This window comes from Brachyhypopomus gauderio, chromosome 10 (genome assembly GCF_052324685.1).
Source record: "Brachyhypopomus gauderio isolate BG-103 chromosome 10, BGAUD_0.2, whole genome shotgun sequence".
NCBI classification, from domain to species: Eukaryota; Metazoa; Chordata; class Actinopteri; order Gymnotiformes; family Hypopomidae; genus Brachyhypopomus; species Brachyhypopomus gauderio.
The window spans coordinates 13,952,097-13,968,031 of record NC_135220.1 but is presented as its reverse complement, the minus strand read 5'-3'; the positions used below and the strand labels follow the sequence as shown (position 1 = coordinate 13,968,031).

At 40.4% G+C, this 15,935-nt stretch overlaps 1 protein-coding gene across 2 annotated transcripts; it reads right to left on the bottom strand.

The window, feature by feature from the left end:
* Positions 1-10: 10 nt before the first annotated feature.
* Positions 11-12,643, bottom strand: il6st (interleukin 6 cytokine family signal transduce). Of its 2 annotated transcripts, XM_077019706.1 has the most exons (17): positions 12,484-12,638; positions 11,718-12,018; positions 11,225-11,300; positions 10,620-10,925; positions 10,311-10,452; positions 9,950-10,113; positions 9,542-9,696; positions 8,936-9,095; positions 8,747-8,820; positions 8,433-8,634; positions 7,780-7,968; positions 5,890-6,003; positions 5,589-5,732; positions 5,295-5,435; positions 3,003-3,099; positions 2,581-2,662; positions 11-1,840 (listed from the first exon to the last, which is right to left on the bottom strand). In XM_077019706.1, the coding sequence occupies exons 3-17, from the start codon at positions 11,298-11,300 to the stop codon at positions 1,277-1,279; spliced, it is 2,610 nt and encodes an 869-aa protein (XP_076875821.1). In that variant the 5' UTR covers positions 11,718-12,018; positions 12,484-12,638; the 3' UTR covers positions 11-1,276. The 2 variants fall into 2 exon arrangements, with proteins under 2 accessions (XP_076875821.1, XP_076875820.1); XM_077019705.1 differs by lacking the exon at positions 11,718-12,018 and having other exon boundaries at positions 12,484-12,643.
* Positions 12,644-15,935: the final 3,292 nt, after the last annotated feature.

The window sequence follows — 15,935 nt, the reverse complement described above, 5'->3', positions numbered from 1 at the left end:
TTGACATGAGTTACATAAATAAAATTCTTTTAATTTGGAAGAATACAAAGGGTGTCCTTTAACGATCAAAGCTGTTACTATTAATGTGCAATAATTATCATTTATACACATTTGAGAGTATTAAGTATACACGTATACAACAGTTCTACACATCGTACAATTTTATGAAATGAACTTTGAAGGTCTTATCAAAATGGATAAGATTATCAAATCTTATATAGTGGACTAATGCACTTAAGCGCAAGATAAATGGTTTTAATAAATGACCATTTATTTCATTAGGTCACTACAAAGTGTACTATCTGTGATGAAATGTCAGATTGGGGGAATGGATATATACACATGAAAAGGCATGCATTAAAAACTCGGCCTATTTATACAATGTAGTGTTGATTTTCTTGCACCGATACAGACACACGTGCATGTGCTCCTGTTACTGGATCATGAAGCGTCCCGTGCAGTGTTCAGTCCTGATTGAAGCTGCGTTTGATGAAATATGTGCAGTGATACCTCAGCAATAAGGAAGCTGTTCTCGAGTTTTCAAGACGTCTCACGTTCCCTCCTGAGAACAGCCACATGTCCAGAGTTTGAACGCTGTTCAATGTAAAATTACTCGGGGTGAAATCACCACCTCCAACTGAAGTCCAGCAAAGGCAAATTGCAGCACAAACACTGTTAGACAAGAACATGCTGAAAACTGGAAACTGGGGAACCTTTAAGGTGTAGTGCGGCCACAGTGATGTACAACGGTTAAGTTTTCCTGCCAAGATCCGACAGATTTATGAAAGTAAAAGTACATTCAAATTATTTTCAATAGAGTAAGTATTTCATAATCCTTCCTGCTTTAAGGAAGACTTGCAAAGAAAAAAAAATGTTTAAAGGCAGTAACAGCTTAAATGAATCATATAAAATACAATCAAAACACATTTTTGTTCAGTAAAGAAAAATAAGGCATGAAAACATAATACTAGATAATATTTGAATATTAAATATTTCAAAGGAGATTCACAATCATGTGACTAAGGCATATTATTATATATACTCTGACACAGTATGTGCAATGTTTCTTGTTTTACTTCAATGACTGTTAATATACAAAATAAACTGAAATTGTCAGGCACATATGTGTCCTAAACATGTTCTTGGGTTAAGCAGCATTCAGAATGAAACCAAAAGAAAAACTATACAACAGACAATAAAAAGTGGCAATAAAATCATGTCACGCAATAAAAGGCACAAGACCTTGTTAACACTGAAATGCAGCAGCATCTTCCTTTCACTGTGGTCGATAGCCACTCTGCTGTGGCATGTAACCGGGGGCGGGGCCAGGTAAATCCTCTGTGAGCGTGGGCGTGTCCTCCTCTTCCATTGAACTGAAGTTCAAGGAGCTGCAGCTTGGCTCCTCCCCTTCCTGCATCTGCAGCTGCTCCAGGCCTCTGCCCCTCCTGAAGTAAGTGCTCCTCCGGTGACCACTGCCCTCCAACAGGTGCTCTGGGTGCTCCTCGCTGTCCAGCAGGGGCTGCGTGGACTCGGAGCGGGTAAAGACAGGCGCCTGCAAGCTGGGGGTCTGGCCCTTGTAGCCACTGGCCACCACAGAGGAATACTGCACGGTGCTGGCAGTGGTCTGGCACGAGTCGCCCTCGTCGCTGTCGGACACGCTCTGCCGGGGGGACGACATGCAGGAAGAGCCCCCGATGCCGCTGCTGTGCTCCTCGGAGAAGTACTTGTCTTTCTTCAGCGGCAGGACCGTCTTGTCTTCCTCGCACAGGGACTTCCCGTCGAACATGTCCACCTCCACCACGCTCACGTCAGGCTGCGTGGCCTCTTTCGGGGTGTCTGCCTAAGAAGGTTGAAAACAGCTGTTCAGCTTCCTCTGAACTGAAACGAGTCTGCGATCGGGTCGCATACCTGCATATACAACATCCCACCGCCAAACTCTGCAAAACGAGAATGTTCGAACTAGACAAAAGATGATATAACTGATGATATAAAATACAAAAATGTAAAGTTCATATAATCTAGGCAATCAGCAATAAAGCAGGTACCTTCCGATGTGCTCAAATGAGTGAGGGTGTAATGAATAATGGGGACACCTTCACTGCAGTGTAAAAATGGGAGGGTGAATATGGGTTCCATCATGTTCTGTGTATTATGCCATAGAATGGACACCACATTAGAACTAGTATTTTATTAGAATTGCAGAGGACTAAAGATTCTTATTTAAAATTTGATACAAAAACTTGCCCTGTATTGTTTTGCATTGTTTATGCTTCAGAAACAAACAAAAAATTTTTATGTAATATATAGTGAAGTTACATTTCATTTACAGGACATTTTCTTCACAATTATAAACTTCATATTTTCTTTCAACTGCAGGGGACTAAATATTTGTAATCTTCAAATATCGTGAGAAAACTGAACCGCGAATCCAATACTGTGACTTGAATGAAATCGGGAGCAGAGTGCAGCCTACAAACTACGCCCATCAGCTGGTACCATCCTAAACTTCACATGACATTACAAAAACAGTGTGAAAGACTATAGTGGACAGGTGATGCAAACGATGACCTGTTCACTCACCCTAGTGGGACAGTCAGGTGACCAGTTAGCTATAGTGCTGTGGGAGGGGTCTGGAACCTGTGGCCAGAAACGCTTTTTAATCCTGGACAGAGAATAAGAAACAAGAGAAGATCAACCACAAAATAAACTAACAAAAAACATAAAATAAATGTAAAACATTAACAGCCACAAAAATATTTCTTGCTGTTCAAACTGCAAGAATGTTTCCAGCTAAAATTGTGTACTGATTGAGTGTATTAAATGTATTGATATTTAAAAATACATATAAACTTTAAACAACCAGACCCAACACTGTATTGTTGAGTAAATACATTTTCACACTAAAGTTTTTCTTGTAAGTGCATGTCCTGTGTTTTACTTTAGCTGTCGGTTTTTCTTTCATGTTAAGCAAAATGAGGTATTTCATGTGGTTCGTGACTCACACTTCTCTTTTCTTGAGGGAGAGCATCACTATAAAAAGAAAGACGAAGAGGAAGCCCAAACACACCAGCACCACGATCATCTCGATTTCACCATCATCTATAGTCCACACACACAGCGTGCGCGCACGCACGCACACACACACACACACACACCACACACACACACACACACACACACACACACACACACACACAGAGAAGGGCATTCATTTGTACACACATTCAACATCTAGAATTATGTTCACCTACTGTGTAGAAAACGTATCAATCTTTGATTCGCTATGTAAATGAAAGCACCCTTTAAGTAAGAAGCACATTAACACTTCACACTTCTTCTGTCTGTATGCCTGCACCCTTCACGGGTAATTTCACAATAAAGGTGTGAACGTGTTTGACGTGTGACATCCATTTATAAATATACATAACATTATATATATATATATATATATATATATATATATATATATATATATATATACACACACACACATACACTGCTCAAAAATATAAAGGGAACACTCAAATAACACATCCTAGATCTGAATGAATGGAATATTCTCATTGAATACTTTGTTCTGTACAAAGTTGAATGTGCTAAAAACAAAATCACAAAAATCATCAATGGAAATCAAATTTATTAACCAATGGAGGCCTGGATTTGGAGCCACACACAAAATTAAAGTGGAAAAACACACTACAGGCTGATCCAACTTTGATGCAATGTCCTTAAAACAAGTCAAAATGAGGCTCAGTATTGTGTGTGGCCTCCACGTGCCTGTATGACCTCCCTACAACGCCTGGGCATGCTCCTGATGAGGTGGCGGATGGTCTCCTGAGGGATCTCCTCCCAGACCTGGACTAAAGCATCCGCCAACTCCTAGACAGTCTGTGGTGCAACGTGACGTTGGTGGATGGGGCGAGACATGATGCCCCAGATGTGCTCAATCGGATTCAGGTCTGGGGAACGGGCGGGCCAGTCCATAGCTTCAATGCCTTCATCTTGCAGGAACTGCTGACACACTCCAGCGACATGAGGTCTAGCATTGTCCTGCATCAGGAGGAACCCAGGGCCAACCGCACCAGCATATGGTCTCACAAGGGGTCTGAGGATCTCATCTCTGTACCTAATGGCAGTCAGGCTACCTCTGGCGAGCACATGGAGGGCTGTGCGGCCCTCCAAAGAAATGCCACCCCACACCATTACTGACCTACTGCCAAACCGGTCATGCTGAAGGATGTTGCAGGCAGCAGATCGCTCTCCACGGCGTCTCCAGACTCTGTTACGTCTGTCACATGTGCTCAGTGTGAACCTGCTTTCATCTGTGAAGAGCACAAGGCGCCAGTGGCGAATTTGCCAATCCTGGTGTTCTCTGGCAAATGCCAAGCGTCCTGCACGGTGTTGGGCTGTGAGCACAACCCCCATCTCTGGACGTCGGGCCCTCATACCATCCTCATGGAGTCGGTTTCTAACCGTTTGTGCAGACACATGCACATTTGTGGCCTGCTGGAGGTCATTTTGCAGGTTTCTGGCAGTGCTCCTTCTGTTCCTTCTTGCACAAAGGTGCAGGTAGTGGTCCTGCTGCTGGGTTGTTGCCCTCCTACAGCCTCCTCCATGTCTCCTGGTGTACTGGCCTGTCTCCTGGTAGCGCCTCCAGCCTCTGGACACTACGCTGACAGATACAGCAAACCTTCTTGCCACAGTTCGTATTGATGTGCCATCCCGGATGAGCTGCAATACCTGAGCCACTTGTGTGGGTTGTAGAGTCCGTCTCATGCTACCACGAGTGTGAAAGGACCACCAACATTCAAAAGTGACCAAAACATCAGCCAGAAAGCATAGGTACTGAGAAGTGGTCTGTGGTCCCCACCTGCAGAACCACTCCTTTATAGGGGGGGTCTTGCTAATTGCCTCTCATTTCTACCTGTCGTCTATTCCATTTGCACAACAGCAGGTGAAATTGATTCACAATCAGTGTTGCTTCCTAACTGAACAGGTTGGTTTCACAGAAGTGTGGTTGACTTGGAGTTATATTGTGTTGTTTAAGTGTTCCCTTTATTTTTTTGAGCAGTTTATATATATATATATATATATATATATATATATATATATATATATATATATATATATATATATATATATATATATATATATATATATATATATAGTACAAGCAATTCACACAGGTGCTTGAATTCACCAAAATCTGAAAATCTGGAGTTCTGAAAGTACAGTATGCTTTATACTGTATGCTATGTAAAATAAAAACAGAAATAAATGAAACTCATACATACCATACTTCTTTGTGTACAAACTGGAATCGGAGCCATTAACTGAGCCCCCCACGTTGGACGCCATGATATGTACCACGTACTGGTTTGCACTTTTCAGTCCAGTCAGCTTGTAGGAGTGGACGTCAGGTCCAACCACAATAACTGCCAAACAAGTTGAATTATGAACAATACTCCACATTCAGCACTGACTGTATACTTAATTAATGACCTACGTCAATATAGTGCAGCAACAACAGAGGACCAAAAGTAACAGCGAAGCAACATTTCGGAGGCCCCTGAAGCACTTTGTCTTACGCTGCTCGTTGTCTCCGGATTTATAGAAGATGGTGTAGTTGGTGAGAAATCCACGCTGACTGGCAACTGGAATCTCCTCCCATTTTAAATGAACACTGTTTTTCTGGGTTGCGCTTGCTTCCACAGTGGGGCCCCTCAGAGGAGCTGGAGGCCCAATCAAAAAGAAGTTCAACACGTTAGCATAGTTAAATCAACCACGTTAACTCTTGTTAAGAGTCAACACATCTCAATATGAAAGTTTATGAAATACAAAACAACCTTAGAAAGGTGTGTGAAATAGGCTGAGATGTGAGATACATACGTCCTTGTTTGAGATAGGCTCCAACGGTGACCTGCCTCCCCAGACGACTGGAGTGCTTGTCTCGATAAATCGGACAGACTGATATGTTGTAGCGTATAAATGGCTCAAAGTTACCTATGAAGGTAAAGTCAAAAGAAGTCTTCAATTAATGAAGCCAGACTTATCAAACAAATGAATACCAATACAAACTAGTGCTGGGCGGTATGACCAAAATTCTATATCACGGTATTTTTCAAAATTATATCGGTTTCATGGTATTTGACGGTTTTTCCACCCATGCACGATGTGTTAACTGCATTGATTATGAAAAGAATTACGGCAGTCGAGTGGTTAAGAGTACCCTATTGCACTGTTAGAAAAATGTCTCCACCTAAGTATTACATGTAATACAGATTTGCAAGGCCTCACATGATCAGTTTTCAAATGGTAGCACTAAAGTAGTGAATGAATCATATAGCATGACAGTTGCAGTAAAAATACAAAACGTTTTATTTATTTTTATCTCTTTTAATGTGATAAAAAGTGAATTATTTCGACCATATGTGTATTTGTACAAATATGTAACTTAATTAAGCTGAAGGTGCTGGAAAATATTGAAAATGGACTCTGAAAGTTCCATACAAGTGCTTGAATTCCACCTTATAAAGGTGGATGAGCCCTGCAAACACAGCACTGAAGAGCGGAACGTGACCTCGACACGCCACAGCGGCGCCCCGCGATTGCTACCCATATTATCCGGACAATAAATCGCTATTTACTCCTTCACGCTTTGAACCATGCAACTTATAATGAAGTGCGGTTTTCTGTAGATTCTTCGTCACCCGTCAGGCATGGAGCAGAAAGTGAATCAGGTGGTAGGACAAAGTTGTAAATCAAAGAAGAAAGTGCTCATTTTCATTTAGCACATGTAAGCAGCAGGCACAACGGATAATTTTTTTCAAACCAACATGTGTTCTGCCAAAATCCGAGTCCCCTCGTTTGCACACGCATAAAGACGCAGCAAATGATATTCGGGAGTTATATTGATTATAACTTAGTTAATTGAGCACTCTAGTTTTGTCCTAACTTGATATTTAGACATAATACTGCTGTAATACTGCGAAGTCATGTGGTCAGAGGTGAATTTCGGTATATCCAGTGTGTATTTTTATTAATTTTTTTAATAATTAAACGAGGGGAGTCGGAATTCGCCACAACACCAGCTGAAAGCCAAATCTGTTGCATGTGAAATGCTACAGGAACCGTTCAGAAACTGATCAGTTCAGTTAAATGTATTCAGTTCAGTAGATATATGCGGCTTTTAGCACGGTGTGGCTTATACAACATTTAATTTTTTTTAACTTTGTAGGTGCGGCCTATATTGAGGTGCACTGTATAGTCGAGAAAATAAGGTACATCCTGACAACAGACACGGCTCCTTTCTTTGGCAAAAGTTCATTTGGGGCATCATCTTTTACTTCAATGTTTTTGAATTGAGAAACAATTAACGACCGTTCTGCGTTCCGGACACGTGAAGGTTATTTTAAACCTGTGTGGCCGGTTTATGAAAAATTCTTATGATAACAAAAATAAACAACGGTTTTCGGTGCGAACCGGTATACCGCCCAGCACTAATACAAACATCTACATGAGAGCACTGATGCAGAGAAGAGCTATCCTGCACCTGACAAATGATAGCTCTGTAAACAGTGTTGGTTTATGAACTATTAATATACAATAATTAACAGAATTAGCTACTAATTACATTCTAAAGCCAGGCATTAAAACAAGCATACATATACCTAAAGTAATCTGAAAAAGACAATATGATAATAATCATCAATAAGATAGCTCATATAATATAGTATAATACAATATAGAAGTCCTGTAGTAATGTAAAGAGTTTCTCACCTTTAAGACAAACACTGTACAAGCTGGTAGTTGCTTGGGCTGAGACTCTCTGCCAGTCCCTCTTTCCATCAGGAACCGACACCCATTCTAGCAGGAACTCAAAGGGGGATCTGGAGGGTGGGAGCCAGTCCAGACACAGCTGCCCATCTTGGACCCACCAAGAGACATTTTCTACTCCAACTCGAAGCTCTGAGAGGCAAAACCACAGTTAGCTTGAGGTGAAACCAAAACACCATACTGTTTTAACACTGATTTATGTATTGCATATTAAAATTATGGTATGATTTATATGTTGATCTATAGGTTACCTGACAATTATAAATTTATAATAAATAAATGCTTCCTTGGTATAGAAATGTGCCCTGTTTAGCAAAGGCACGGTCGGGCCACCATCTATTAGACAAGTTACACATCTTTTGATGATCTTTAATTGCAACTACAAATTATTTGAATGTTACAACTCACAAAAACGTGTTTAACTGTAACAAAAAGCTACAGAAAACCTAATTCTGAAATATATTCTTTTAACATCTATAATGTTAAAATGAGGAGCAAATTAATAGACAAAAAATTTTAAAACATGCAAACTCCTTTCTTCACAGCTGCTGCAAAATGTTCCATCACAATAACAGTGAGACTATATGTTCACATACCCTTGCCACGTCTTGGAATCACTAAGGCAGCCATGGGAGAGATGCCTACAGAATTGTTTGCTGTCAGTTTGATAAAAATCTTTTCCCCCTTTATATGCAACTGTTGCTCTTTAGAATTGAGAGAATATCTCTCGGGATCCTTCCCGTTCCCTTCAACTGTGATGTCATATACTAATATTTTTCCATTGGATTTCACAGGATCCTGTCACATTAAAAAGAAACATTGTCATTCACTCCGACATCATAACATGTATTTATTATTTCTGACAAAAAAAGACATGCATTTTTTTTCAAAAGATTAATAAGCATTTCACCTTCCAAATCAGCTTCACGAGTGTTTCATTATTCTCATCATAGACTCTCCACAGATCTGGCATACTTTCAGGCTCTGAGCAAAATAGGGTGGTGTATAAGATCATATGCAAATGGTCACAGATAACTATAGTGGGATTTACACACCCACTGAGAATCCTCCAAGATGGATCTACTCAGCAGTGACTTACGGGCTTCTGGCGTGCGAACTGTTGCATTGGGACTCCAGTCACTCCAGAAACCGATGTTCTTCTGATTAATGCAGCGCATCTGCACCACATAATCAGTGTAGGGCTGAAGGAACTGCAGCCTGTAGGACTCCACGTACATTTTAGTGTAATTCTGGGGAACCTGAAAGAACATGGTCAACCCTGAGTATCACGAGAGTGAACGTCCACCAAGATCCTGGCTGAGTGGTTTAGGCAGTCGTACCTCACAGACATCCTGAGCTAGGACACAGTCTGACTGACCAACTTTAAAATGATTCTAGTAAAGACTGTATTAATAGAAATAATCAAGGAGTTAAGACACTAAAATCAATCTTCTTCAACCTGAGCACTTCAGAAGAGTGTGTGACTCAGACAGCAAAATGCAACAACAGTTTTTTTTTGGTTTATACACCATGAGATGACACTTCATTAATTAAAGCAAACTGCAAATAAGTAATAGCATGCAAATTCATCAGTAATACTGATGAACAATACACATTATTACTTTCACCTGTCAAGAGATATTAACCATATGTTATTGATTCATTACACAACTTTATATAGAGGATAATATAAAGCTCCAGGTACCTCTTCCCAAATGCTGGAGCCTGCTTGGCAGTATCTGATGTTGTACTTAAGCTTGAAGGTTGTTTCGTGAATGGGATGGGTCCAGATAACCATTAAAGATTTGGGGAAATTGGCTTCTGGAAATAACTTCACATCTGATGGTGGATTTGGTTTTACTTTGGGAAAAAAAGAAGAAGAGAAACATTTCATGCATCACTTCACTGCATAATTCAGATATCGCTTCATTGCCTAAACATACACTATTACTATATACACTAATAATGGTGTATTATACATTTCAGATTCTACATTTGGGAAGGAAAGTGGGTCAAAATACTGCACATTAGTACCTTTAAATGCTGTGACTATTAAAGCAAGTTCCACCATATTAAAACACAAGAAAATCATCTTAAATGTTCTATTACATACCAAAATTTTCTGCATCATTGAACAGTTCATCTGATTTCATGGAACCCAACACATTATTCACTTCGACCCAGACCCTTATTGTCATATAATGGGGAAAGGTGTCCAAGTTAATGGTGAGATTGTGGCAGAGTGGCTCAGTGGAGACAGCTGAGAATGTTTTTTCCCTATGAATAAAGAGAAAACAACAAAAAACTGTCATCCTATAACATTTCATAACATTATATAAAAATAGAAAAAAGTTACTTAGTAAGATTTTTAGGACTCAATGCCACCCCCCCCCCCCCCCCCCCCCCCTTAAATCAAACTTTCTGCATACTGCCTTTCACTAACTTCACAATTAATTTCAAGCACCAAGACAAACCCGTTGTTTGCTTTGAGTGTATAGTTGGTGGTAAACATTGGGTTTCTTTTCCCAGGATCCCACCAACAAGTCAAGTAAGGGTTAATTGATTTGCCATCTTGAAGCGCAACACACTGCAGATTCTCTGGCTTTAATGGTGGATCTGAAAGACATCACATCAATGCCACCAGTCTGTTAGTATGTGTAAAAAATTAATTTTCATGTGATCCAAAAACCAAAAAATAACATTACAATTACTACAAATATCATCTAGGAGCTACTGAAAAAGTAATTATTCCAAATTCCAAGACCTAAAAAACAAATACTTACATCCTTTATGAAGGAAGATACCATATGTGCACTGATCTTGATATGAAAGTGATTTTTTATGAGCTTTACAAATCAGTGGGTCTCTCATGTCACTGCGAACTTTCACAGTGACAGATACAGCTGATTTGTTTAATTTCTTGTACAACTCCCGTGGAACAGTAGCATCTCCGAGGAGCCATTCAATGTTGTCTGCGCTATATTCTGAACTTGCATCAAGATAGCAGGTAGCTGTGAAGTCCTGGCCTATTGCAACTGGGATTTTCTGTGCAGAATCTGGTTCTATTTTTGCACAGTTAGGAATGTCACCTGTGGACAGAGGATTAAAATCTAAATGAGACTAAAGATAAAAAATACTGAATATTAATTAGATTACTTTTTTCATGATTTCCTGATATGAGTGTGCTTAAATTGCAGTTTTAAATATATATTTTTAACAGTAACTATTTTACTAACTATTTAATTTTAATTTCTAACAGTAATTACTTTACTAATCATTTACTTGAAGGTACAGCTTTGACAAATAAGTTTATGGACTAGGATTTGAATTTAACACCAACCAGCCATGTATTCTGACATCTGTTATCATGTTAAAACAAGTATCTTACCAATAGCACATCTGTAGTACGTAAAGATAAGCAGTACAAAGCCCAGTGAAGTTTTCATTTTGACTTTGATTGTCATCTGGAATAGTAATTGGTAATTATATACATTTGCAAGATATACTAGAGATATTCTACATCAAAGATTTGTATTATAAATAACAACAGTGCAATGTGAGTTAGGTCACTTTTTAACAATCAACTTTCTAGATCTATACACAGAACACAGTAATTACAGAAAATGCATAGAGAGCACGTACATGAAGATGTTACCGCTTTACATGCAAAACGACGTCGCGTTATAAAAACATTACAATAAAGGTTACAATAAAGCTTCTTGTTATAATGTGAACATGCTCGTTCATTATAGTATAGTATTATGGTCGTTAAATAATATTAGAATTGAGCAATGACAACTAACATTTAAATTAATGTCCCCCTTTCAGAATCTGCAGCATGGGTCTAGCTCAGGTGTTCACACATTTAACCTGTACCATACATCACGATCTGTAACTCGAACCGCCTGGCTCCAACTCGAACCGCCTGGCTCCAACTCGAACCGCCTGGCTCCAACTCGAACCGCCTGGCTCCAACTCGAACCCCCTGGCTCCAACTCGAACCCCCTGGCTCCAACTCGTACCCCCTGGCTCCAACTCGTACCCCCTGGCTCCAACTCGAACCCCTGGCTCCAACTCGTACCCCCTGGCTCCAACTCGTACCCCCTGGCTCCAACTCGAACCGCCTGGTTCCAACTCGAACCGCCTGGTTCCAACTCGAACCCCCTGTCTAATTCGAGCTACCTAAGAAGTCCAATGACGCAAGAGTGTGGATTAAAATACAAACGGGAGACATTTCGCTACTTAACTAACATACACACTTAAAAATGTATGTCAAAGTGAGCACTGGCGCTAATTACTATATGTTACAATTAGACTTCATGTTAGTAATTCAATACGAATCTGGGTACAGAACGATGGCTAGCTACCTAGTTAGCTACGCACAACTGCAAATGACGTTAACCTACAGAATGCACAGAAGCTAGCAAACCGTTAACAAGAGCTAACGAGATACTAACAGTTGGTTACCTAGCGTGAAGTTAGCGGGTTAGCTTGGGTAGCTGCGAGGCACTTGGCTAAGCTGTCTAGCTAACTACCTAGCTAGCTACCACAGCTACTTTGAAACAGCCAGGACGCAATAATCAGTATATATTCACGACATGTCTAGATCAACACAGGCCTTCGAAGTTGTCTTTTTATCGGTCTTACCTCCGTCGTTGTCAAACCATTGTTATGGGTTATGTGTGATGTTTTAGGAGGCGCTAAGGTTACTTTTTAGCCAGCTAGTGACATTCTTGGATACTTCAGTCACTAACACACGACTTGGCAACTAAGAGCCCGGATGAGAACAGTGGGTTCTCACGGCAGCGTACGAACAAGACATGTTCTATAGATCTAAAACAAAATGCGCAAGCACAAATCATAGGAACACGCCCTGTCTCGAGCCCTTTCTGGTTGGTTAAGTGAACTGTCGATCAACGACCTGTAACGCGTCAGGCATTTTATATTACATTTCCAGTTAATCTCCGCCCTCTGCCCGAAAGCGCACTTGAGGGAGGGCTGACGGGATGCGATTCAATCGAGTGTTGTTCCCAATCTATCGGGAAACCGGACATTGGGGTACATCCCAAATATTTTTGAACGTATCCTTACCGTTTAGTCTGAATTTAGCACTTCAGTAAGCACACGATGAGAGTAAAGGAGGAGGGATTTCGAAGCAAACACGTGCATTGGGACTAGTGGTGGCCATTCTGTTACATGTACTTACACAAGTGATTCTCAATTATTTTCTGTTAAGCCCTCCTAGGAAGAAGAAAACACTTTGCGCCCCCCCCTCCGAAAAAAATTATAAGAGACGTACACACACACACACTAACTCCACCACCACCCTGGTCACTACTCTCTGCCGCGACTATAAATTCTGTGGGCGTATAAACCCCATACATGACAAAATGGGATAAAAATGTGTTTTTATACGCACACTGTAGTATCATTTATCTATAAAATTGTTATAAGTACACCTTAATAAGGTCCTTATTAACACTGAAGAAATAAATGAAATGGAAAAAAATGAGACCCCTATTTAAACTAGAAACATTTTTGAACTGACTGGCATTTGATACTGAAAAATGAAATTAAATAAAATCAATAAATAATAATAAATTCAACTTGATCAGCAACATTAATTCAGGAGCACAATATATTAACACTTTAACCTATAAAACATGCAATAGCCTACAACAATTTGTGCTGTTTTTTTTTTTTTTAATCAAAATGAGTCAGAACGTGTGACGGGCGGTGTGAGCAACTGAAAAGGAAGCGATCACCCCAAGTCTCAGGGAAAAAGGATGGTTTAATAGAAAGTGTGCAAACCAAAACCCGTGCAAAAAATCCAAATTAAGGATATAATGACCAGCGGTCAACTGGTACAAAGACAAGACATATATAGGCAAACAAACGACCCTCAGGTGAGACGGATCACGGGCCCCGCCCACCTGAGGGACGCACATGACGTCACCAAACAACAACAACAACAGCCGCTGTGGACAGAGGCGGCCGGTAGGGGGCCGCCTCAACGTGACAGAACTAATGGCTACAAAGAGCCCTTTTTGCAGTGCACAGCTTTTCGAAGCGGGGTTTGAAACATCCCTCAAAAACAGTGGAAGAAACATTTACCTGACGAATTTTAATGTTGCTTTGTGTTTCAGGTTTGAAAAGTGCTGGAATTTAGGCTAAAGTACTTGAAAATACTTGAAATTGTAACTACTTTGTTTCACAACAAATATATGTCTGACTGAACAGTTCTCTTGTATTACGTTAACAAATACGAGCCTCTTGTAATTCCAGGACGAAACATGAGAGAACGTGAAGACGTTAAGATTGGGCGTTTTGGAAATAAACAACCATTAAATAATGTGATATAAAGCTAATTATTTAGAATAATTTCGAGTATATGTATAAATATTTAACTTAATTAAGTTTAACGTGCTGGGAAATATTGAAATGGACCTTTAAAGTGACGTATATCTGCTTGAATTCCACCTTGTAAAAAGGTGTATGAAAACATGAATTTGTTCATTGCGCTGAGGCGCAGCGCGCGCGAAGTACACGCCACACATCCGATCGCGATATAATACTTAATTTGTGTCCATTTTACACTCGCCACCCCCCCAGGTTCAAATCTCACTCTTAAGTGATCTTGAAAAGTTGGCAACCCTGCATTTGCTGTTTCACCTCTAACACAAAACTCGTATGGACGTGTGTGCATCTGTTTGTGTGTGTGTGTGCGCAACACTGTTTTATGTGTCCTGCAGCTCCTTTGCTTGTAGGTTGAGTGTGTGTTTTAGGGTGATTAGATCTTACATTGTCCCAGTGTGCTGAGCTCTGCTTCTCTCTGTAATAACCTGGCTAAGCCCCAGACCTGCACCATGTCCTTGGTCCACAGCTGCAATCAGGCCCCAGCCGTATCGCCTGCCTCACACACTCTGCTATCTCTCATCTCAACATTATTACCCATCTTCACCCTTCTCTAAGTGTTAATGATGCTAACACACTTGTTCATGCCTTCATCTGTTATTAACTATCGTAATTGCGTCTTTGTAGGTCTTCCTCCTAACAACCTGAACAGATTTCAGCACATTAAAAACTTTGCAGATAGAGTACTGACACAGACAGGGAGGTCTGCTCATATTCCTCCTGCTACCTCCTGAATCAGTTACGCTGGTTAACCATCTCATAATTTATTAAACATCAAATCCTCTTTCTTACATTCAATGGTCTGCATGTTCCTGTTTATCTGTCTGCACTCTTTCATCTGTAGAACCATCTTAGATCTTCTGGAATACAAGGTTGTCTTCTACATGTGTGGCAGTACGTTTAGTGCCCCCCCTCCATCTCTCCTGGAGGGTCCCTCTGCTCTACACCTGTCACATTTTTTCAGCACTATTCTAATTTCTCTGCTACTTTCTCTACTTATTCTACTTTCCTTCTCTCTCTACCTCCTGAGTTTTATGCTAAGTCATCTTGGGTATGCTATGTAAATGTCAGAAACAAATAAATAAACAAAGAACTCATTTGCATCTATTTTAATTGTGCAATATTTTTGAACATTTGACAACAGTTTATTAACTAAAAGTGGAATTCTACATAATAGATCATCGATCACAACAATACTAATAATAATCATGAATATAATGATTTGTAATGTATGCACCAAATCCTTCGATTCTTATTATCTACAGTATCTCCAAGCTGGATTCAGAGATACATGAAAGGTATATTTTCTGCCCTTACAACATAAATATATGTAACATTATATACATTTTTTTTTTTTTTTGGAGCAAGCACATTCAGTTCAGGAATCTTCACAATGCTGGCACAGCATCTCGATGTTTTAATCCCCTCCCCTCCCACTCCCAGTGAAGCAAGTTTCCTGTCCCTGGGCCTAGAGCAGGGGTACTCAAATAGAAATGATGACGGGCCACATTTTATTTTTTCAATCACTGAAGGGGCCGGTTACGGGGCGGGGGGGGGGGGGGATGTAAACAGTCGACGGGGGGGGGGGGGGGGGGGGGGGGGGGTGGGGGGGGGTGTTGGCGAACGCATTTGGGCGTCTGCTGTCCCCGGCATCGTCTTGAGATCGCGGTGCGCGATTTCAAAAT

Excerpts from the sequence above, each read along its gene's own strand:
- il6st (XM_077019705.1), bottom strand. The coding sequence starts at position 11,300 with ATGACAATCAAAGTCAAAATGAAAACTTCACTGGGCTTTGTACTGCTT. Across the intron at positions 8,821-8,935 it reads AGTTCGCACGCCAGAAGCCC|AGCCTGAAAGTATGCCAGAT; the intron begins GTAAGTCACTGC and ends TATTTTGCTCAG. Across the intron at positions 5,733-5,889 it reads AGCCTATCTCAAACAAGGAC|CTCCTCTGAGGGGCCCCACT; the intron begins GTATGTATCTCA and ends TTGGGCCTCCAG.